Source organism: Syngnathoides biaculeatus, chromosome 6 (assembly GCF_019802595.1).
Source record: "Syngnathoides biaculeatus isolate LvHL_M chromosome 6, ASM1980259v1, whole genome shotgun sequence".
In the NCBI taxonomy this organism is placed as follows: domain Eukaryota; kingdom Metazoa; phylum Chordata; class Actinopteri; order Syngnathiformes; family Syngnathidae; genus Syngnathoides; species Syngnathoides biaculeatus.
Genome location: NC_084645.1, coordinates 21,774,387 through 21,799,187, shown reverse-complemented (window position 1 = coordinate 21,799,187; position 24,801 = coordinate 21,774,387). Strand labels below are relative to the sequence as shown.

At 44.7% G+C, this 24,801-nt stretch overlaps 1 protein-coding gene across 3 annotated transcripts in view; it reads left to right on the top strand.

Annotated features, from left to right (window-relative positions):
- Positions 1-24,801, top strand: part of frmd4a (FERM domain containing 4A) — a 160,459-nt gene that overhangs the window by 24,457 nt on the left and 111,201 nt on the right. The window contains exon 1 of one of the 3 annotated variants that reach the window (XM_061823980.1): positions 1,682-1,822. The exons of the other annotated variants lie outside the window; for them this stretch is intronic. Coding sequence (XP_061679964.1) covers positions 1,790-1,822 — 33 coding nt within the window. The 5' untranslated portion in view covers positions 1,682-1,789. Of the gene's footprint in view, positions 1-1,681; positions 1,823-24,801 lie in introns of those variants that run through there. 3 annotated transcript variants of the gene reach the window in all.

Below are 24,801 nucleotides of genomic sequence, written 5' to 3'. Positions count from 1 at the left end.
GGAGCAGCGGTCATTGTTAGAGAAAGTTCCGTATGCTACCTAATACTGTACGTATGTGAATTGTGCCATTGGATGTAACAATCAGTCATCCCTCACTCGTTGCATCACATTGCAAAATGCCACAAACTGAATAGCTGGATGTTATACTTTCAATTTGCGTTGGGAATTTTTTTTTTTTTTGCGCGCAACGCAGAATATCTGCGAAGAGACTGCATCAGCGGTGCACAGTTGCGCACAGGCGTAGTTTAGAGGGAACATTGGCTGATGCTTTTTTTTTTATAGCACGCCATCCCGTGATCGACCGAAACTGCCTCGCGATCGACGCATTGAGCAACCCTGCCCCGGGCTATAAGGCTGGTGTAGTACTAAGACTGACCTGTGCGAGGTAGCATGGCGTCAGACTGCCTGAAAATAAAAAGAAGAAAGACTAGATGTAGAAGAAAGAGAAGAAGTTAAGATTTCATTGTCACCTCTAATAAAATAACAGCAATACCAATAATAAGCTAGCATTAGCACCGTTAACATTACCACTGTTAACAAGCTGACGTTGGCTATGGTTAAAATGTTGCTAGGCGATGACTTATTTGTCACTCTGCGTCACTCTAACATGAATATGAATGTGCAATCATTTGAAAGTAAAAAAAGAAGAGGTAATAAACTTAGCCGTCGAGTAAGAATGTTGCTGATTTTGTGTCGCTTTTGAATCCTCCCAGCTGCCTTAGGCCCCTTTACTCTGCTGCTGTTTGCGAAGAATGGGCTTTTTTTTGGTGATGGGTATTCCACCACAATTTCTGCAAAACTCTTTGGAGGTCAAGGTCAGCGCAAGGCCAGTGCTAGACAGTTCATCAGTCTTCAGTAAGGCCCAATTATCGAGATGCATTTACCTTGCTTTGGTGCACTAAAGCACACAGCAATTCCTATAAAGACATAATCATCACACAGAAACAATATTATACAATAATAGTCCAGTGTCATGGATAATAATTGCCTACGGCTGGAGGCCACGTGAGGATGGCTGTGTGTGTGCGAAGAACAACGTTTGTACATTTGCGTGACCGAAGTGAATCATGCTCTTGTTTATTAAGAGAATAGAAGCTGATCAGGTTGCTAGGCGATTAAGAGCCACTATTGTCCGGAGGGACAATACCAGACCCGAGAGTGCCCTCTCTCTCTCTCTCTCTCTCTCTCTCTCTCTCTCTCTCTCTCTCTCTCTCCATTTCCTCTGTGCTTTCCTTCACCACCTCTTTCACACACACCATTTTTGCTCACACCACAGCAACCCCCAAACGCACACATGCACCCACACACCTCCCTCCTCTGCTTGGGCGTGAGCTGCTAGTGAGCAGGAGGACAGTAGAAAGATGCAAGGGGGGAGGGGGGGGGGGACGGGTGTAGCTTAAAAAGACCTGCAATCATTTTCCACATTGAAGGGAACAAATGTAGCTGGAGGCAGGAGCGAGAGGTAACACACGGAGGAGAGAAAGCGGGAGAGAGAGAGCTTGCAGAACCAATCGCATGCCGAAATCATTGACAGGTCGGTGGGAGGAGAAACACCAGGACCTTGGCAGTGCCCGTCTCTCCTCCAGCTCCCAAATGCGAGCGTGTCAGTCAGAGGGCGTGTGACACGGCGCCACACACGCATATTGTCAACGCGCCGCGTGTGGGTAGAGAGGAAATGTTCGCTCCGAGGATGAGACAGCGTTTCTAACAGGATCTATTTGCGGACCGGGGGATAATTCCGCCGACGAGGCCGAGGGAAGCGAGCCCGCCGGAACCGAGCCGATCCGTCATGGAGGGGCTGCTTTCGCCGATGAGGACTCGGGTAGGTTACCATGGGGATTGCCGAGTGTCTCAAAACTACTGGCTCCCTGTCGCCGAGACGTCACGTAGGGAGGAGAGGATGCTGAGCTGAATCAATGAATCGCCACATGATGCAAAGAACTTTTCCAGCCAAGTTGCTGCTTTAAGGTTGGGTTGAAGGATTGCATTTCTGTTGCATCTCCAAAATGAGTACTTTCAAGCGTGGGGGTGGGGGTGGGGTGTGTACAGTATATCTACTGTCTTTCTCGAGTTACCAAACACGAGATCTTTCAAGTTGGTCGTGAATTATACCTTATATTCTCATCGTGTGCCACATATTGTGGACTAACATCAACATCTCGCTGCAGCAAATCATGTTCAGTACGCTAAAAAATCTCTTCATTTACTCCACTGTCATTGATTAAAATGGTACGATGTTGCACTGGGGGCCAGCTATCCACATCCCTGTGCCGACCCACTGAACAAAAAAAATAAGCCCCTTTGTACGAAAACAAACGACTGTGTTTCATTATATTTCAAAACTCTTTACTGATCAGAATCAGAAACTTCTTTATTTTGCCAAGTATGTCAAAAAAAACGAGGAATTTTGTCTCCGGTCGTTGGAGCCCCTCTCGTACGACATACACGTGATAAATAAAACGATGAGTGGACTTAGCCATGCGCTAACTCGACAAAAATGTACTCTTCAAAGCATTACAGTATCCAGTTTTTAATAAAATGGGCATCCTCACATATACGTGAGCTATTTTCAGTCGTTATTGTCTGAAGCAGTTATTGTCAAGTGGTGGGTCGGGACCTAAAAGTGGGTTGCGGTTGCGGCGGGTTGTGGGTGTGTCACAGACAAAGAGAAAAAAAGTATGTATATTTTCTTTGGTACAGTGCAAAACCATACAAAGTTCCCACATGGAAAAGTGTTATCTTTTTCTCTCGCCACTACTTTACTCCCGTTTAGTCAGTAAACAAATGCAGCGCGGCTCAGCCTTCGGCTGGCGGACGTCAAGGCGAGCAATGTTTCCTTGGCAGTTCAGCAAACGTGTTTGAAACGTCTTTTAAAAGTAAAACATACTGTACATGTGCTTTCAGAGAACATTTTTAAACAAAAAAAATAATGTTGTTAACATCTATGAAATTGCGTCACAACTTTAGAACGAAAGGAAAATGCAGGTGATAAGTTGAGAACCTCGAGTCTAAACAACAAAAACATTCAGAATTTCCATCGACAGAATGCAGATTGAGGAACGTGGCGGAGTTGTACGTACAACACTTCTCGGACTGTTGCCCAATCAAGATTTCGATTTTTTTTTTTTTTTTTTAAATGTATCCAGCTATTTCCAACACTTGAAATGAATGAATAATGTGTAACCCCCGACTGCGACAACATGCAAGTGTTGGAAAAGAATGATGCAAGCTGTGAGTTGTTTGTTCGCGTAACCCGGGTTTCGTAAGAATGACTCAGTGTTCGAATGGTGCCGTTCTCCCCTCAGTACGAAACCTCTGAGGCCTTTTGATGGGGACGAGGGGAGCAGAGCGAGAGGCGCAAGGGAGGAACTCGCTCACATTCGAGCCTTTGTGTTGCACTTGCCACTTGTGCGTTTGGTTTGTCTATAAAAGTACTCAGCAAACAGAGCGCTACAGCCTCGGTCTGTGGCGTAGACAAAAGGCAACTGGCTCAACAAAACGGTGTGTGTTTGTGGGTTTGAGTGAAAGTGTGAGCACGCATTTGATTATTCGTGTGCAGCCATATGTCTGCCTTGCCGTCGTGGGGACCTGAATGGGACCCCGAGATCCCGTCTCCATCCCAGAGGAGATCTGAAATCAAGACGCGTTCATTCCAGTGGGCATTTGATGTTCGTATAGTATTATAGTGTGAGTGCAACAACATTTGCAGGGTAAACTCCATTTTTGTCATTTTAAACTGTTTTTTTGTCCAACTTGTTACTCCGTCTCCAAGCCTCCCTTCCCCCTCAACTCCGGCGTATCCCTACCGCTGCACACGGGCGCAAACCCCAAAGTGTATTCTGGATGCACCTTTTAAGTCTTCCAGCTGCACATCTGACAGCTTGCACACATTTTGACAGGGACGTGACCTGAAAGCTAGTCGGCCACTCAGAGGACTTTCGTGCCAATCCTGTCCAGCTGACTCACTGTGCTACCCTCTTAGTTTCAGTTCTAGGTGTGGATGTGAGTGTGAATGCTTGGTTGTGTACATGTTCCTTGCTCTTGGCTCGTGTACAGTCCAGCGCGGACCCCAATGCCAATTGCGTCTCCCACAGGACGCCACCCTGGTCGGCTGCCCATGTTGCCCATACCAGAAACATCTCATGTGCCCAAGTGACCCAAAGGTTTCTGTCTCAGCTGACTGTTGTCTCACATTGATGGAGTTTTTGCCACTTCTTCCACCTATCGACGTTTTAGCTAGTGGGTTGGATCTCCTGCAATTCTCTTCCAGTCTTGTTCTATCTCACTCCTCCGTCTTGACTCCTTGACCCCTCGCAGTGTATTTGGTACTTAATATGAGCTATCTAGCTGGTAATTTTGTACCGGCTCCCCTGATCTCGTCCAAAAGGGGGGCCTCCGAGGGCTTTTCCGACATACCCCGGGCTTCAAAGGCATGGCAGGGATTCAAGTAGAGCTAATAAATCCGTTCTGTCTGCTACTGCCGGATTTGCCCTAGAGCAACGCTAATAATCGTCAGTCATGAAATGACCTTTTTGATTCCCTCAGTTTATCTTCATCAGCCACATTTAGCTTCTGATGCCCCGCAGTAGATTTTGTGTATCTCTGCCTCGGAATCAAAGCCATACGGAGATTTATTTGAAAGATTGAGTGTGGCGAAACTGGGAAGGCGCCGCTCTTAAAAGTTTTATACCTCTCAGTGAGAGGATTAAAGTTCAGATAGATTGTGCTTCTTTTTTGTCTTCATGTTTTACCAGCAGCAAAACTGTGACAAAAAGTGAGACCTTGTGTAAAATGATCTTCACATTGAAAGACGCGCCCTATCCAAGTGCCCACCGAGCATCGCTGGATTGATGTGCTAGGAAAAGTAATAATAATAACAAAGAAGCACTCAAATAAATGCCTCTTTCTGGCTTATGTCACCTTTCCTATGACCAATACCTGACTGACTTTGGTGCGGTCAGCGTGGGATCGATTCCCGCTCAGTGATGGTTTCGATATTGCCCTGCGACTGACTGGCGACCGGTTCAGGGTGTCGTCTGCCTTTCAACCAAAGTTAGCTGGGATTGGCTCCAGCGCTCCCTGGACCCTTGTGAGTATAAGCGGCTTGGAAAATGGAATGGAACGCACTGCCAGCTGTTCTCGAAGCAGAGTTTCAAATATTGCCAGCTGTTTTGATCTTTCGAGACCCAGGGGCGATTGCGTTGTGTGACAAAATGAAAATCTAAGCCACCAAAAGAAAGAATTGGCACTTTTCTCTCAATGCAGTGCCACCATTTTGAGGCAACTGTTAGTCATTACAGTGGTTTAAAGACGTGAATTTCAGAGACAAGGTGGGCGAGACCCACTTCCGTGGCTGCTTGTTGAAAAACGTACTTGACAAATATATCCGTCGGTGGCAGTAAACGGTTGGAAAGGAACCCATCTGACAAATATAAACGTCCACATCAGCGAGTAAGTTAAGAACCTCGATTGCAAAGCACACAATGCATATGCAAAGATGAATATTGTGAGAAAATACTGCCGTGGGGTAGTAGTAATAACAACACCAAAAAGCAAACTGTGATATGGAAAGAAGCAAACTTTGGTAGAGGGGAGTGACGGAGAAAATTGTGTATTTTATGCGGGGCAAACATAACTGAGCCTTGTCCAGAAAAAGATTATGAGAAAGAAGTAAAGACATGCCCACGGACTGTTCTTTTCAGGTCTCATCAGTTGAGGTTTTTACTTCACTGAACCACAAAAAGCGACTTCAGCCCCAAAGATAACTCCAAACCTGAAGAAAAACTGCGGCATCCATAATCCGCTGCCCTCTAAAATGAGAAATTTGTGCTGTGTAGGCGTTCTAAGCGATGTACTCAAAGCGTCCTACCGCTTTGTATCTCCCTTGGCTTGTATTACTTTATTAATGGTGACAGTAATGTGCAGCGAAGCAGGGAGATGGAATAAAAATTGCCATTTGTGAAATGGTTGGAGTTGTTTTGAAGAAAAAAAGAAACATTGTGAAAAACGTCCCCCGTGCTCCAGCATCTTATTGTGTTTCCATTGTTATTTCTTCATTTTTTTTTTTAGAAAGAAACATTCCATTTTTTTTTTCCCGCTGTGTACTTTGTCACTATCTTGGGAGGCGAGCAGCGGCCAGGGGTGACAGCGGTGTCACTAACCGCGAGAATTAAAATAGATGCAAACTCACGGAGGCGTGTGCTTTATCTGGAGCCGAGCTCGGCTGTGCGCATGACAGCGGTGAACACTTTGAGACCTGGACTTGTGAGTTGAAATGAAGCTCGTCCAAATAGTGAAAATCCTTGGATTATTCCTGGCCATTATAACTGCACTGAACACCCCCCCCCCAAAAAAAAAAAAAAAAAAAGGGGTGGGTCCCCTTCAAAAGAAATTAAAAGACTTGAAAATTGGAAAAAATTGTAAAAAAAAATCCTAAACAGCAAATAGGGCAGGTACATCCACGGATACCTCACTGCAAATCTCCCGGTTTCACTGTATAACAGGGGTCGGGAACCTTTTTCGACTGAGAGAGAAATGTCATTTCAAAAGAGCAATAATTTCCATAATTAGTTGTTCCGACACGGTCGGCGTTGTGGACATCGACTCCCACACTAAACTACGGTAACCCCACGAGGACAAACTGTCTCTGCGTCATTTGCGTTGCCGCCCACACCAAATTACGGCAACCCCACCAGGACAAACCTTCTCTGCACGACAGGAATCACATGTACAGTATGTCGTTATGAGGGCTCCGCGAGCCAACCACCGAAAGAACCAGGCATGGCTCACGAGCCATAGGTTCCCGACCCCTGCTGTATAACATGTACTAGTATTTTTCACACTATAAGGCGCACCGCATTATAAGCCGCACCTTCAATGAAAGGCCTATTTTAAGACTTTTTTCAGATATAAGCCACACCGCATCATATCGCGCATATAATAGAGGCTACAGTAGAGACTGGGGTTATGTTACGCATCCATTAGATGGCGCTGCACTAAAGGCTCAATATTGATCCACATATAAGGCGCACCGTCGTCTTTCGAGAAAATTAAAGGCTTTTAGGTGTGCCTTATACTGCGGAAAATACGGTGCATTTTATCCATTGAAATGAATAGAATAAGATAATTTGTCCCCCACTTCCCTCAAACGGCAATTTTTCAAGGCTTCAACATACAAATGAGTCTTTTGAGTTGAAGATCCAAACTCTCACTCGATCAGTTTTTGATGTCTTGAGAAAGGGGTACAATTTGAGCTGTAAGTGTGCTTCTGACCCACACCGTTAGACGGGAGCAACACACTCCGCAAATTCCAGCCACCATCAATTCACATTGATTTCCTTGCAGTGAAAATGGAAATATTGGTGGCAGTAAATAAACAAATGATCTCGTTTGCCATCCGGCAATATAGACGACACAGGAAGAACGAGTAAGACAAAATCTGCAGGTTCTGTGGAGAGCAAATGAAAAATGTTTGTTTTTAAGTGATTGAGACTGCGGGCTGGCCTGAGCCAAAAATCTCCTGGGAGCAGCTCTTAACGTGGAAGGACTCCTCCACGCAAGCTTGTTCAAATATTGCAAAGCACACGCCGGATGTAATGTATGCATATAGGTCAGTAGAGTAGCGCAGGGAGAGTCCTAATTGAATCTTCCTCTTGAACAAATGTGCGACACTCTGAAGTGTATTAGTGAGTGTGTGTGCGTTTGCGTACATTGTTCACGCTCCCCTCCTTACCCAATCAATATGGAGCAGTTATCAAGAGATTAACCCCATTGATGCGTTAGCCGTCACATCATCAGCACCCATCGGTGCACTCCATCACTCTCCGACGTCTGCCATTTATACGTTTGCTCGCTCCTTCTCCCGCCATCTCGCGAACGAGTTTCCCGGGCGCCCGCTGTGATCGATGGCCCCGATACGAAAATAGTCGGATCCCGCCTGAGAACGTGTCCGGTTTTGGAACAGCAGAACGTTTGTTTGTCATCGGGCTTCTCTTACGTCAGCGTCATCTCCACAATCCGCAGTTGAATACTGTGAATCCCTGCAATTCAGGGAGCATATGGGGGTGCGCTCTGCCACGAATACTGAAAATATGTGAGTACACGCTCATATGTGACGCACGTTCGCACTCAGCCAAGTCTATTTTTGTGTGGTACGTATCAAATTGAATTCATAATGTCTTACGTTAGCTACCCTCCATCATGGTTCGCACACCACTTAACGTTAGTTGAAGATAGCTCGGTGGCTATTGCTAATGTCATCGTGAATTCTAATCTTAAAGGGGAAATCCAGTTCTTTGGATGAACAATGTATCCAGTAGGTCATGTAATATGGACTCTATTTTCACAATGTGTCATTTAATAGTGTTTTGAGAAGACTCTTTATCGGCAATTGCGAATTTTCAGGGGCGCTGCCATTTTCGCCAGTCACATGCCTTACGTGCGCGGATGTGACGTGTAAGGTGCCGCACCAAAGGCTCGATTACATTGTGCCCAGCGCTGATTTCTCGGATTTATCCTCATCTGATGAAGAAATAGCAGTATCGGTTGATCGGGAAGACGGAGGAAAACTTCCATACAGATTTGAACCTGTGGCTGTAAATAATGTTGAATATTCGGATGGTTCTTCGGACGGGAATGACGCGGAGTCTGACGATCGAGCTCCGGCGGCGGGCCGCGAGGCGAGCTTCGGCGTCCGGCGGAGGCCGCGAGCCGAAGCTCGTACGGCGAAGCACGGCTCGCGGCCCCCGCCGGAGCTCGATCGTCAGTCTCTGCGTCATTCCCGTCCAAAGAACCATACGCTTCTGCCGGCCCGGAGCTCCGGGGGCCTTTGTTTACGCACTTACGTCCCGCACGTAGGCCTCGGAGTGGTCAGACACCGGCATCGTTCCGCCCGAAGAACTTGTGATAAAAGTGTTCTCAAAACACTATTAAATTAGAGAGGATTTAACATCACATTGTCAAAATCGAGTACATATTACATGACCTATTGGATACATTGTTCATGCAAAGCACTTGATTTCCCCCTTAAGTTACAATCAGTGCAGATGGTGACGATCCTTTGACATCGTACCAACCGGAAGCCTGACAAAAAAAAAAAATTTATTGAATTTGATTCGCTGTTCTGTATTTATCAATGCGGAATCGTCAATTACACCCCTTTTCCACCCTCAGACGTATTATAAAACCATAATTGAAGAGGATTTACCTCTTTATGGGAGGAAAATCTGCAATGCCTGGAGGAGGAAGGCGCGCGAACAGCCAAGTTCACCTCCTGACAATCGCTCCCATCCTGCTGCGTTGCAAGCGCTTGTCTCTGGCTGACAAATATTTCATTTGTGGCTCCAGAGGTTCTAACTGCTGGATGCTGTGTAAAGGTGGAATTATATAAACCAGATTTTCCATGTATGCCTAATTTAACCCACTTTCTAGTGAAGTGCGCAAATGCTGCTTAGCAGTCACTATCGTCCGTCGATCTCCCATCATGCAAAGCGCTCATTAGCAGGTCGGCCTGCTATCAGGACGGCTAAATCCGCTCTGGGGACGCGGAGCGCCGTGAGTCAGCCAAATGGGAAGTGACCAGAACCCGCATCCCCGCAGCCAAACGCCTCGCTACTGGGATGAGAATAATTAGGAGGGAAAGGAAGGGTTGAGTGAGGTTTTGGAACTGTTGCACAAGGTTGGAGTGCCTTTGGCGGCACGCATACATATTCAGCAGGTTGGCTCGCAGCATTCAAAGGCCAAAGGAAATAGCTGAGGGACGAATTCAGCTGTTTGGAACGGCGAGAGAACAAAAAAATCCGCCACTACTTCACTCTCAAAGGCATTTGGAGAAGATTTGAGAGTTTTTTATAAAATGCAAAACTCAGTCAAAGTCTTTGTTTTGTTGAGTTTTTCTTAAAAAAAATGTATGCATTCATTTCCTCGACCAGTTATCCTGTTTAAGTTTGAAGGGTGGGCAGGAACCTATCGCAACATGGAAGTAAATATGTGCCTTTAGGATTTGAATTAAAAATGCCACAAATTGCCAAATTTTATGTCGTAGTTTTGGATACATATTTTGACCACATTTTAAAATTCACATTTGTTCTTTCAAAGTGATCCCATTTTCAATACCTGTATTTCAATTTAAGTTTTCTATGTTAACAAATTTGGCATATAAAAAAAAAAAAAAAAAATGAACCTTTCAAAATTCAAACGCAATATTTTCAGTCTCGCTTTCTTACTCATGTGACGTCACGTGACTAAGAAAGTGTAACTGGATTGGCTGGGTGTTGGGTTCTGACATCCTTTGCTAATGTTGTGACTTGAAATAACCCTGCCTTTTTTAACCCTGAATTAAGACATTGAATTTCAGACAGCGAATTCCAGCCAGTTGAATCTCAGAAGATTTTTAAAAATTTTGAAAGGTTGATTTTTTTTTTTTTATATATATGCCAAATTTGTTAAAATTGAAAAGTTAAAGTGAAATACAGCTATTGAAAATAAGATCACTTTGAAATAACATGTGAATTTTAATATGTAGTCAATATATGTACACAAAAATACGACGCAATATTTTCAGTCTCGCTTTCTTAGTCTTGTGACGTCACGTGACTAAGAAAGCGTAACTGGATTGGCTGGGTGTTGGGTTCTGACATCCTTTGCTAATGTTGTGCCTGCGAGTCCGGCTGCGTCAAGCACGTCAAATGCGCTCTTGTCCCCTTGAAGAGGCCCGTGTGATGGGATCAATCAAAGCGCGATCGAGCGGCTGAGGCAGCGTGCCGGCAATTCACTTAATGTTAGGAGTTGTCATGGCAACACCGGGTGCAGATTTTCCGCTCCGTCGTTCGGCCGTCGCGTTGCAGGCTTCGCTCGCGTGAACTGAATGATGTTGGGGGAGATTGAATTTCTTGAAATACTCACTGAGATGATAAAACGACATCACAGCAGGGAAGCACACACTTATTCTCATAATGAGCACTTGATATAATTGAGCTACGGCGGTGGAGGCAAGAATGACCTTTCATAGACGTTTTTCAAAATTTGAGATACAAGTCCAGTGTGGCAGCAGTGATTTGAAATTACTGTAACTTACTTGACAAAAGGTGAAGATTGTGAGCAATTCTCGTAAAAGAGGCTTCCCCACTTCTAGTTGCAATTTATTATCAAATGAAACATGAAAGAAAGACAATTACACATGCATATGAAACGAAATAGCTTTGCTTGAATAAAGTCAGTTTAACTTAATGTGAAAAACAAATGCAAAGCAACAAATAGTGGCGCAAAATATATAGACAGACAGTATAAGAATACTCATTTTCTGCCAGTCAACTATTGTACTGTATATCCGTACACTGCATTACGCACTTACAGCAGAGGAAGCAGCGCAATGTCCATTTTGTTGTAGCAAAACAAAGTGGCAAAAACTGTATCCAGTGATGCCTGGGTTTTCGAGCACAATCCGTTCCAGAAAACAATTCGAGAAGTGATTTGTTCAAAAACCAAATCGATGTTTCCCATTATAATGAATGGAAAAAGAAATAATGCGTTCCAAGCCTCGACAAATAGGCTTTTTAAAGCCTTTTTTTTTTTTTTAGCTTTTCCTGATAATAAACTCCATAGTAGAAATACATGTTTAGTTTAAAAACTTTATATGTTGAAATAATGTAAGAAATATATTCATTTTTTGCTTAAAATGTATGCTTTAGTAGTAGAGTACGCCAGGCTGCGATTGCATTGGCGTATCTGTAGCGACTCGGCCCCCTTTTTTTTTTTACTAACAAAATTGCATAAAAACTTTACGCTAGAAACTTGCCGTCTTTGGAGCCATGATTGGGGGTTGACACGGGAGTCCCAAATAAGAAGAAAAACAACAGTCACTACCGGGACACGTCCGTGTACAGAGGCCGCGTTATACACAAAAACAAAAGTGCGCCGGTTCCAGCGCGCGCGTTATGCCTTTTCTGGGGGTTTTTTCGGGGGCGTCCGAACTGACAATAACAAAACACTTTGTGGGTGGGTCAACTGTTTGCGCCGCCCGCAACAAACAAACAAACAACAAAGCGCGTCGTGGGTCAGCTGGTCTGGCCGCGCGCAATGTGTTATTTCCGGGTTTTGTCGGGGGCGCTCGAGTTCCGATTTTCGTTCGATAACAGAAGCAAAAAAAATCTCAAAATTTTCATTTGAAAACCAATTTGTTTGAAAACGGGGACGTTCGAGAACTTTACTGCATTCAATTTTATCAAGTGCGTCAAGTATTTTTATGATTGAGAAACACGACCAAATTTTGTTTTTGTGTTGTTTTTTGGGTGGGAGTGAGGCTTAACTTGAAGTGTTTTCATCGCGTCTCAAGGCATCACGGCAATTTGGTTCTTATTTGAACAGACGTGCCAATGTGATCGCTGTTTCTGCCACAACCCGGGCCCGTTGGACCTTTCCCACCTCTGAATTCTCCACGGCTTGAGTAGCAATTGCGTTTTTTATCGCCGGGGGTTGCTCACAGAGACGCACGTACGCATGCGCGCGCTGACTTTGATGAACGAGGCGAGGATTAGTCATGTCACTTCTACCGTGAACGCTGACCCGGGCGTTGAAAGGATGCCATACATCACCCTATCAGAAGATCTCCATATTTACATAAACCCACATTGGATATGGGCGGTACCGCCAACCTCATTATGCATATTCTCTCATTCTATCTGTTGATTTTGCTACTTTGACAGAAGTCCGCCATTAGAAGCCAACCCTCCTTTCTACTTCTGGTCATTTGTCTTTCTTCTCCGAATCAAAAGCTGGCAACGGCTATTGGCCCGCCTGGGGGTGGGGGTGGGGGGCAAAAGAACCGCATGTTTTGTGAAATCCAATTTGGAAGTACATCCATAACAAGGTGTTTTACTCCCACATGGTCTCCAGCTGAATGCGTGCCGTTACAGTCCTCTGGCCCCATCGCAATTTCAGTCGCAGCCCGGAGGTGTGCTGCAGAAAAGCAAATCAGTCGGGTTTCAATCCCCGCACTGCCGTCTTCCCGCTCTTTGGCCTCCGAGGGTAATTGGCAATGTTGCAACGACAACAAGTTCCCCGGGCCGGGGGCCCATTTATTTTGTTTTATTTTATTTATTTTTTTTTTGGGGGGGGGGGGGGGGGGCTGCGATCGCATGGGCTGTGTGCACTTTTTACGAGACAACCGAGGTCGAAAAACAGCTGCGGAGAGGATGCTAGAAAAAGCAATCATTGTAACAACAAAAGAGGAAGCACAAAATGGAGCAACCACAGTCAAAGCTCTAGAAGTGAACCGGGTCTGTTCTAGAAAGCCAGTCCCTCATGTCATCAGTTCAAAAAACGTCCGGTGGCTCTTTGAGTTCCGAGGTGAACCTGTTCCGTGACCATGCTCGTAAATTAAAACACTAATACTGTATGTCAGGGGTGTCAAACTCATTTTTGTCACGGGCCACATTGCAGTTACGATTTCCCTCAGAGGGCCGTTACGGTAAAAGCTTTAACATCCTGAATCGCCTCATCACATTTACACATCAAATTTATGAACTAGTTTTCGAATCAAAAATCAAGCGGAATGGGTTTTTCAGCCATTGTTCATGTTCGGTAACCCAAAAAAATGCTCATAATATCTCAACATTATCATTTATGACATGACAATTTGAAATGTGGGGATACATTTTCACGGGAATCACAGATTTTGACACCTTCGCGGGCCACATAACATCATGTGGCGGTCCGAATCTGGCCCCCAGGCCTTGAGTTTGACACCTACGCTGTATGTCAATAATGATAAATGCCTCTGAATATCATATTGTCTCGATGCATGTAAATGCTGCGCTGTTGTTCAAATATCCTTTGCTCCAAGGGTCATAAAACCGACACACTGATGCTGTTTGGTGGCGATGGCGTTTTGAGTTTTGCTGCCGCCGTACAGCGCTTGTACCTCGTGTGTTTGCTTGCAACGGTATGTTCTACAGAAGTATGAATATTCATATGTTGAGGAGGTGGTAATGTCAGTTTAGCCTGGGTTGTCAGGAGAAGTTAGAGAGTCTTCATACATCTTCCTTTACTGTGCATTTTTCAAAATATTATCATTGAGTTGTTTATTTGTAAGGGTAACCCAAGATGAATTTGAAATTATATTAACATGTTTTAGGATCGACGGAAGAGTGGGCGACCAATTAGAGTGTCCGCATCACAGTTTTGAGGTCCTGGGTTCAATCTCGGCCCCGCCTGTGTGGAATGTGCATGTTCTCCCCGTGCCTGCGTGGCTTTTATCCGGGCACATCCCCAAAACATGCAACATTAATTGGACACTAAATTGCCCGTAGGTGTGATTGTAAGTGCGACTGTTGTCTGTCTCCATGTGCTGGCGACCAGTTCAGGGTGTACCCCGCCTCCTGCCTGATGACAGCTGCGATAGGCTAAAGCACTCCCACGACGCTTGTGGGGATAAGCGTCTCAGAAAATGGATGGATGTTTTGAGCGCTGTCAATGACTTATATAGCACAATTTACATATTAATACAGTTTACAAGTGTGGCAGTTCCTAAATGAGACACTCGTGAGTCACATTTAAAGTCGTTGTTTGACAGAAATTAAGTTCCTCGTGCTTTTATTTTTTGTTGCAGTATGCTAATTTGCTATCATATATCTACAATAAGAGAATAGCAGGATACAGCGGCAAGCAAACATTATTTGACGTCTTTATAAAGTCATTAAACATGTCGATGCTTCGCAGCCGCACGCGAGAGCACGCACGTCCCGTTTTTACGCCGGCGATCTTAATGCCATATAGATAACGGATCGACGTCCCGGTTATGCCCCAGTGCACTAATGCGGGTTTGATTATTACCAGGCTCAAGGAGACGGCGTCGTCAAAACGTTTACTGTGCTCGGGTGCGCGTTGTTCAATTTGCACGCGTAATAACGTGGCGCGTGCACAGACGCTCTGAGCTAAATTTCAGCCACAAGGCGGCTTTTTGATGTCCCTGCTCAGAAGGGCCGCCGCGGCCTGCTTGCAGGTTGGGAGCCGCAGGAAGGAAAAAAGAAAATGGATGGATTGACAGATGGAGATGATGAAAGGGGAATAAATACATTTGCTCCGCTTGCACTCCAGAGAGGAACATATCTGAGAAGTGGAGTGGATTTTTTCTTTTTTTTTTTTTGGGGGGGGGGGGGGGGGGGCGGAGGCCACCAGGAGTGCATAACACTGAAAGCGGCAGTGATCTTCTGCTCAAACAGGGTACACAAAATTTTTTGCATTTTTAAAAATTCTTGTTGCAAAGTAAAACTGCTCCACTGATTATACAGTCTACTTGACCGTAAAGCCAAACAGGATGAGTATAAAAAATATTAAATGAATCATTAAAAAAAAAAAAAAAAAGCAAGAGATTATCCGGGAAGTAGTGGCAAACTCTTCTTCTTGTCATTTTCACTGTGGCAAATCACTTGTGAGCGGTGATGGCGCCTGCCTTTGGTCCGGGCAGCGTAGGATCGATTCCCGCTCAGTGACTGTGTCGATATCTGCCCTGCGACTGCCTGCCGACCGGTTCGGGGTGTAGTCCGCCTTTCGCCCGAAGCTCGCAGGGATAGGCTCCGTCTTTCCCGCAAAGATAGTGAGGATAAGTGGCTTGGATTATGACATGGGATGACTTGCGAGAGGTGACGGTGTAGTGGTACTCACGCCTGCCTTTGGTGCGGACAGCGTAGGATCGATTCCCGCTCACTGTCACAAGACAAATTTTCTCCAGGTTTTTAATCGGTTTACCGTATCCGACTGTCAGATGTTTTCAGAAGAGATCGAGGGAGAAAAATCGTTCTGGACACCGCAGAACAACCTCTCATGATAATCTTTCGCACATCCGATGATCACATCCAGGCTGAGTTTGATGACACGGGAGGAAAGTTGATCACATTTTTCTCGATTGTCGCTGTGTGTAGATTCAGATTCAGACTCAGTCAGCTTTATTGATTTTGTTCAAACCAATGAGTTTCAAGCCTTCAGGTCCAAGTGCAACTTCACCCTCAACAGACAAAAATGTAATAAACAATGTCATAAAAGATACAGGCAATACATTAATGAGAATCTGGCAACAAAGAAATGTAACTGGCTCTCGAGGGGAAAGCAGAAGAAAAACGACCCAATTCCGCTACTCGCAAAGAGTTAAGGATATTGGGCTCTCTGTCCAAGTTTTATAATCAACCCAAAATACATGTAACTCTCAGAGTTAAACTGGATCGGGATTCAACTTTTTTCGTACTTTGATTGTGAAGGAATCGGTTAGTTTTGAAGGCTGCCGATACCGGCGACTGATACTGTACGCAAGGCAAAATGATCTTGTCATGAGCAAGGCTCGGCCACTGCCAAGAAAGGCGTGGCCAGGCCGGTGCTCGGGGCGGTCACAGCTGTTTCACATTCGGACTGTAATTCGACAGCCATCTAAATTGCATTTTTTGTCACTAGCATTTGCCAGTTCGTTGCCTTGCGTTAGTGAGTTGCATCCACTGCCTGTGGGACTCTCCGCTTCTACATGTAAATTAGAGTAATCCTAGTCACAGCGATTCGGTGCCCTTTTGTTTAATCCTGTCCTGTTGAGTTTGTCAGTTTGCCCCAGAGTCATCGGACATTGCTGTATATCTTTTGGATCCCGCCTAGCCTAACGTTTCTGTGCCTCTGCCTTGTCGGACTGCTCCACCGTGTATGACCCAGTTTCCGGAATAAACCACACTGAACATTATGCCTCTGCCACGAAGACCTGCATTTGGGTCCGCTCCCGTACCGGAGGTTCTTGAAAGATCTATTGAGTAGGTCCTCCTCGCCAGTAGTTGGCGCTACGTTGCACATTGATGAAGTCAACGTTTTCAAAAGAACGAAAGACCTGTGTTCACCATTCCCTCTCATTTTGTCAAATATCTCCTTTTATAGATCTGAAGTAAAAGCGCTTTTATCAACGAGTCATGTTCATTCATTCCAAGCTTTCTGGCTTCCAACACCACAGTGGAGCGAGCGCCATTTGTTTTATGTGACCTTTCCCGTGTCGGTGTTAAACTTCGGACGCCAAGTGTCTAATTATCGCATTTCTCCCCCGCGTACACTTGTCCACACCGCACCAAATTAAAGCCAAATATGAAATCGCACTTGATAGATTGACGCTCGGCGTCCTCCGGGGATTCCTTTCATCAAGGCAAGCGTCTCCCTGACCCCCGATGCTCTACTTGTTACAGCAATTAAATATGACACGCGTCAGCTTTACATCTCACCTCGCGTATGAATGCGTGCGCATACTCGAGGGTATTTCGGTCCTGAGCAGATGCGCACATCTGCCGTCGCAGTTAAGGCCATTAATACGTGTCTGGAGGTGTTTGTACGGACGTGTGTGTGTGTTTGCCGGCGACAGCTGCTCTTGTTTGGCTTGTAATCGAGTTTTTCTCTTTTTTTTTTTTTTTTTTTATGTGTATAAACTCAAATGACACTCCACAGTGCGCCAAATTTCCTCCATTTGCATATGCCTGAATTGTTGTCATTACGCCATCGCCTAATGATGGATTTTAACAAATTATCCCCCCAACCCCTAAAAAAAATGTGCCTTTTGATGTCTTCACTGGTCCCCTTTCCAAACCGTTAAATTTGACTTAATGTTGTAATTTTTGGATCATCCTCATGATTGAGAGAATGCATTCCATTCTGCGATAATCGCAACTGGGAAATGTATTAATATTTGCAGCAGATGTTCTCAAAATTGTTTTAATCATGCAAGCGTAGAAGCTCAGCAGTCCAGATTTGATGCGTCCTTGTCACTAATTTGTAGTTTATTCTCTACAGACGTAGTTTGAATTTTTGAAGTACCAATTGAGAAGATAACGATATGAGGTACATTAGCTTCCAAGGAACGGGTACGTTACTTCAACACTTTGAAAATTCCGTCGTATACTTACCAAGGACTGGCTAGTTCATGAAGTTTTATGTTTCTCGGATCCGTGTGACAATTTTTGCTAAATTACTTAAAGGCCACCCGGTCAAATATTTTATTTCCACCTGTGAGAAAATGTCTTCCACAATCCCGATTATGGTGATCTGGTTCGCACTCTGTAACTATCCATCCATCCATTTTCTTAGCCGCTTATCCTCATGAGAGCCGCGGGAGTGCTAACCCTATCCCACCTGTCAACGGGCAGGAGGCGGGGTTACACCCTGAACTGGTTGCCAGCCAATCGCAGGGGACATGGAGACAGACAACAGTCGCACTCACAATCACACCTAGGGTCAATTTAGAGTCTCCAATTGGAAGGAAACAAGGAAACCGGAGCGCCCACCCGGAGAAAAGCCACACAGGCACGGGTAGAACATGCAAACTCCACACAGGCGGCTACGGGATTGAACCCGGGACCTCAGAACTGCGAGGCCAACTCTTTTCCACCAGTTTCCAAACACGAAAGCTTTATATGTGAGTCAATGGAAATCATGTGCACATTTTGCTTGTGAGTCATTCACACACTGGCCACCAGAGGGAGCCCTAAGATGGGCTTCCCTATGACTTGCCAAGACTCTCCTGAAAGCAACCTCAGGATTCCCATCTGCTAAAATTCCAAGCGATGTGCGCACTCCCCGATGAAAGAATGGGAAAGGAGAAAAGTGCTAACCGCGAGAGATCCCCAGCTGTCGAGCACTAGCGGCCGCCTCGTCTGATGTATTGAGCCAATGAGGGGGGGTGGGGGGGGGGGGGGCCTTGAGCTCTAATGAGCGGCGCTCCGACCGCCCGGCTGCGACGTGACAGTGGCGCCGATTGGCCGTTTGGCTCCAATAAACACGGACCTTCAGCGGGCCGCTCCGCCGGTCCGACATCAGAGCTTCCTTAGAGGGGACCAGGTGGGGAAGCAGGAGAGGGTCGGTGTATAATTAATGACCTCGTGTCGACGCTCCTGCTGTCCCGTGACGGGGGGCAAACAAAGACTGGAGACAGAAAGTAAAGGAAGACCGTACTGAGTAGGGAATAGCGAAGGCTGCGTGTCTATAAAGGCTGGATTTACACGGCAGTTTCAGGTGGCCATTTTGTTTTATAATATGTATGTCTGGTTAATATCTCTCTATTTACGGAGGTGTCAAACGGTTCTGCTTTCCATCTGAGAGACGCTATGATAAAATCATACTTACTTGTGCCTCGAGATACGAGTTTGAAATTGTGAGGAATTCGATACACTCCTTTCAGAAATCATCTTTCTCCATTCAAATGAATGGAAATGACCTTAATCGGTTCTAGCCATCACTCGGTTGTAACAAAAAACGCTTGTAATGTGTTTTGAATGTGAAAAGTAGAACTTTACAATAATTAATACACAAAGCAATGACCTAATTAAGTAGAAAGCAAAATTTAAAAAAAGAGTTTTGCCACATGTTCATTATTATTTTTTTGCTTCCATTTAATGGACATTATGCTGCTCCTTATTGGGTGAACTTCTTGGCCACTTGGGGGCAGTACAATACAGACATGGTGATATCCTGCACACTATATAAGGACAAAGTTCTCAGCTCTGCTGTAAGGCACATTAATATTGTAGTCATTATTTGCAAAGGACAAAGATGACGCCTGTGAACATTGTCTACATATATTGCACCGACGTTTATGTTCAAAATGACATCATTTAAAGAGTTAAAACAGCCTGAAACTGAGGCTATTCAGTAGCCCGTCTATGACGTTTGCCATTATGTGTTGTCATTAAGTTAGGGGATTTGAATTGAGAATAAACAAAATAGCCAAACTGCTGCTTGTTATGAAGTTCATTGCCAAAATATCGAGCTCATATCTTGAAATTTTGCTCACAGGTCAAAGCAAAAAAATCGGCCAAATTACAATTCGTATTTCAAAAAACTAAATTCAGGTCAACCTCATCTCACGGTACTACATGAAATGTTAATCACATGATATAAATACATATGCAAAATTTCCCCTGCATTTCATTGTTGTTATATATTTTTAACAACAAACAGAGCTTGAAGTCAAAAAAAGATACTTTGATAACCAAATATGGATATTATTGTTCAATTAGTGTGCAGATTAAAATGACTTTTAAAAAAGGAAAAAAGATTTTAACATTTGTCCTGATTTTCAGCTCAAATTAAGAGAACAAATTTATTTAGTTAGAAGCATAAAGTAGACTTACTGGGTTTGCTATTGTAGTGGCCGGACAGATTTTGCCCCCCGAACCTCGGGTTTGGCATATGTGGTCTCTTTCAATGTACATATCAAATTATACCGTACACATGAAACAACATCCACTCGGTATCGTATGCTTTCGTGCAAGTTAAGGGCAAAAAGCGGAATGAAGTCACTTACCAAGTAGCTTAAATCCAGCCCATCGACCCCCACTTGACCTTTAATCGGGAGATTTTTCCCGCTGCCATCCCATTAACCCCGCTTTCTACGAGAGGCCCAAATTCAGTGGATCTAGCTCCCTCTAGCTCTACACCCGCCTCTATTCTTTCCTATTGGGGCTCCTTTTGTGACCAGAGCCGATTCAGTTTCCATGGCAATGATGGGAACCGAGGCCAAAATTCGTATCAAGGGAGAGGACCTTGGCCTGGCGTGGAACCTGGGAGTGATCAAACTCTGCCTGTCAGGGCACATATGTTTTGAGACGGCCGAGGTGGGGAGGAGGACAAAGGCAAGCAAAGGTTGGCTTGACTGCTCCGTAATCTCAGGGGACGCCTTGAAAGGCCAAAGTCCCCGCGGCTTCAGACTCTACTTGGCCACTTCTGTCATCACTGCGTAAGGCAGGGTTAAATGTCCTTTGTGTCTGCTCTTTAAAAAAACATTTTGGCTGAAATTATAACTCACGTTAAACCACAAACTCAGATGGTAACGTTAAAACGCGCAATTGGATTTCGTGCTTTTCTACCATGATGTTCCTTAAACCGGTGATTCCTAACCACTGTGCCACGGAAGATTACTACGTTTGAGACATCATCAGTTCTTTGCTGTTACATTACAGTCGCTGTGATTCGACGGGCGCACAGTCGAGCACGAAAAATCCCGCTCGTAGAATTAATTACAAGTAGAAATACGTAGATATTGAAGGACATACACAAGGCTTATTTTGTGTAGTCTTGACCAATGTTCCCTCCAAGCTGCGCCACTACGCAATTGCGCACTTGTCGCACATAAAGACTGATCCAGCGCAGTGAACCACAGCCTCTTTTTTTTTTTTTTAACACGGAAGCACACGGTCTCTAACAACGAGCCGCTGATCAGGCTGCTTCTACTTCCGACACCACCCCCCTCTGCTCTTAAAGGGGTCCACTCGTAATTACAAACAGAACAGACACCCGTAACTTTATATCTGCGGGCATGACTGCCCACACCCGTACATTTTTCAAATGTGAGTGAGTGATAATTATCCACTTTCTTACAATGTATGCGAATATACTGCACTTCCTCAGTTTACTTTCTTGACATAAGAGGTTTTGAAGTATCGGCCATCATGTTTGGACAGTGGTGTAAACATTTTTTTGACATATTGCACAAGAAGGCAAATTCCCTTAGCGTCGTATTTACTGGTTTTATTTGATCATTTTATGTACAGTCAATGACCTATAAATGTTTATTTTACAACCACTTACTGCAATTATGATTAAACTAGTGTTACTACTATGGCCCAATACAATTTGCGTGCAAATTTGAGTCCTGTTAAATAGGAACGGAACATTGTACAGCCAGTGCAGTGTGGTACTGGGATCGACCCTCGCTGTGTTAACGGCCTATCAATGCTACAGGATGGGAGTAAAGAGCTTTAAAACAAATTTAAATGAATGTTTTTATTTTATTTGATTAAAAACTACTGACAGCATAACTTCCAAATGCCGATACTGTATTGTAATATATTTGTAGGAAATGAAACACTGTTAAAATGCCGAAAACGGCCCCGTATTTTTTTCCAGCGCTGTATTACATCTTGATCATTTCGTGATCCATTCATTCTCTGTCGACCAATCAATGAGCAACTTTGGTTCGGGCTCTACCTTGTACGCACCCAAGCACGTGGCCGCCTATCACAAAAGTGGGACGGTTCATTGTGGAACTTTTAGAACAGAAAGTCCTTCCGTAGTGTGAAGGGAGGTTGTGGAGTACAGACTCCTCAAATTACATTTTGAACCTCAGACAAAAGTTTGCCCAGGTCTCGACTCCAAAGAGTTGCCGCACCTGTCCGAGGTGTGTACCAACAAGCAGCTTAGTGTCGTACCTGCAGCAAGAGCCGGCTTTGCCGCTCTCCTTACATTGAGTGCGTCACGTCGCCTCGTTGCGGACAACTCCAAAAAAGACAAGCCCGAGTGAACGTTTGTGCGACCCGATGCACAGGTGCATCCTTTTTCTACTTTACGTCCACGTGCACATTTTGAGTTTTCGGGCCGTGCGCCCGAGGGATTCATTGTCTATAAAAGAGCCGAGTCGTTTAGTCGTCAAGGGCTGGGGGTTTATGACCCTGATAAATGCAGCTGCATCCTGTAAACCAAAACGTCTGAGCCGTTGAAAACAACCGCACAAAATAAATACGAGGAAAGCTTTGTTTAGTTTAGAAATATGGAGACTCTTTTTGCCGGAACATAATTGTACATTGATTGCCGTGTTTGGGTACCTTGGATTGGACAACATTGGCCCCATTCATTAATAATGTATGAGATGCGTCTGTTTTTTTTTTTTTTTTTTTATGTTCGTGATAATGTAGATGTAATAAACACAATGAATTACAGCTATCTCTTTGCATATCGTGATTCACTGTTTGCATACCATCGAAATTTTTACGGTAAACTTTTTTTATACTGAGGGAATTTGAGGTGATCATTTTTTACACACAGACCTGCAGTACCTGCTGACCCATGCAGCAATAAGCACGAGCCAGGAGGGACATGTGAGTCCAAAGTTTAGGATCATTTCACCACAAAAAAAAAAAAGAGGATAAAGTGCAATTTAACTACAGCGTAGCAGAACCGGCTCACACAATCACTCGTCTACAGTAAATACTTCATCTGCTATTTGTGATCCCTCCACAGCTGGTGCAAGGATACACACAGTCACTGGTTGACTTTCATTGCACGATTGAACAAATGGAAACAAATTACGCCTACCGCCACAACTGACGCCCACGAGCAATCAACACGCAGATTTAGGCGAGCCGAACCCAACAAAGAAACCTCCAAACTTTCGTCTGCTGTCTCCACTTCATTCAACGGGCCAGGCTTTGCCCTTTAAAGCTACAAACATTCAAAGTCAAAGACCGGAGGATGCCGATCGCAAAAGGAAAACAATCATACCTGCTCTTCACATTCATATTTTGTATTGGTATTATGCATAGATTTCTATAGTATAACTCTCCCTTTAAAGGAGGGACTAATCTACAGTACTGTCGGAGAGATTTGAGTTGAGAGCATGGCCACAGAACAAATTCTAGCTATAAGTCAAGATCTCATTTTTTCTTTCCTCACTCAATAAATTTTCCAAACTGCACCCCTCCCACATGTAAATAATCCAAATGTAGGCCAGCGATCCATAACAGTTTCTGTTCACGTCTTTGAGACGCGCAGACATACGCTCGTAGATGCACGCATTCTCATCTGTAAACCCGTGTTTCTCTTCCTTCCAGTGTTTTCCCCAGAGAGTGGAATCATGTCTAAGCCATTTCCCCTCATGATTGACCCTGTACAGTTTAAATATGTAGCTGAGCCATCAAACATTTAAGGCCCACTGCTATAAATCAGACTCTTATTCATCCGTGGACTTTGGCGATGTGGACTTCACGTGCGTGTCTTGATGTTAAGTGAACGCGAGTCTGGCGTTTGCATGCTAGAGTAAGTCATAACAGTCATGCTGGATAGCGGGTAAATGAACACATCGGCTAATTGGACGCGTCGGTAAGCGCGTGTGCGTCTATCAGCGTTTGGATGCCGAGCTTTCTTGTTGCTGGGTAAACTGGGCTGAGTTTACTAGGGCAGAAAATGTTGGAGGCCTTCGTACGACCAGAATGCAAAGTATGCCCGATGTCGCATTCTGTTTGCTCGCTGCCTCTCAAACACGCGCTCACGAAGTCGTGGGATGTTTGTAAGGACGAGCACGCAAAGCTACAAAAGTTAAGTCTGTTGACGTCGTTCGTTCAAATTTTTTTGATCGGCGAAGGGCATTTAACCGTCACACCGGGAAATGTATACAAATGTTGCGTGCAGTTGCTTCTGTCCTTGCCTTGCCTTTGCAGAAATCACAAGGAGCCGCTTCCAAAGGGAAAGAAAAACACTGAACAGAGACATTTGCTCAAATGGGAAGTGACATATTTAGGGTGCAGAATGACGCAGCGCAATCCACGTGAGCGAGAGAATGACTGAGCACAATGCCGCTTGTTCCCTTCCGGCAAAAATGACAGGAATGCAACTCCCTGAAAATGGGTATACCATCAATTCTTCTTTTGCTTTTATTCTTAAGGGTGGGCTGCAACCGAACCTGCTCCATCTGGGTTAGAGTGCGAGAATGGTTGGAAGCCAAAAGCAGGGCACGTTCAAACAAAGAAACATTCACATCGATATACAATTTAGAGTCTTCAGAGAACCTGAGATTCAAGCCTAACGTCCCAGAGAAAACCCACACAAGCACATGGAAAACGTGCAACTCCAAACTGGAAGGTCTCTACAGTTGCGATTTCTACCCAGAACCTCTGAAATTTTATCCAGTTTTGCTAAAAATGCGCCCACCCGTGCTTCCTGACAACAATTCGTTCATCCATCGCTTTTGTTCTCGTTCGGTGAGCTAAAGCCTTTCCCAGAAAACCTTGGCTAAAAAGTGGGTCC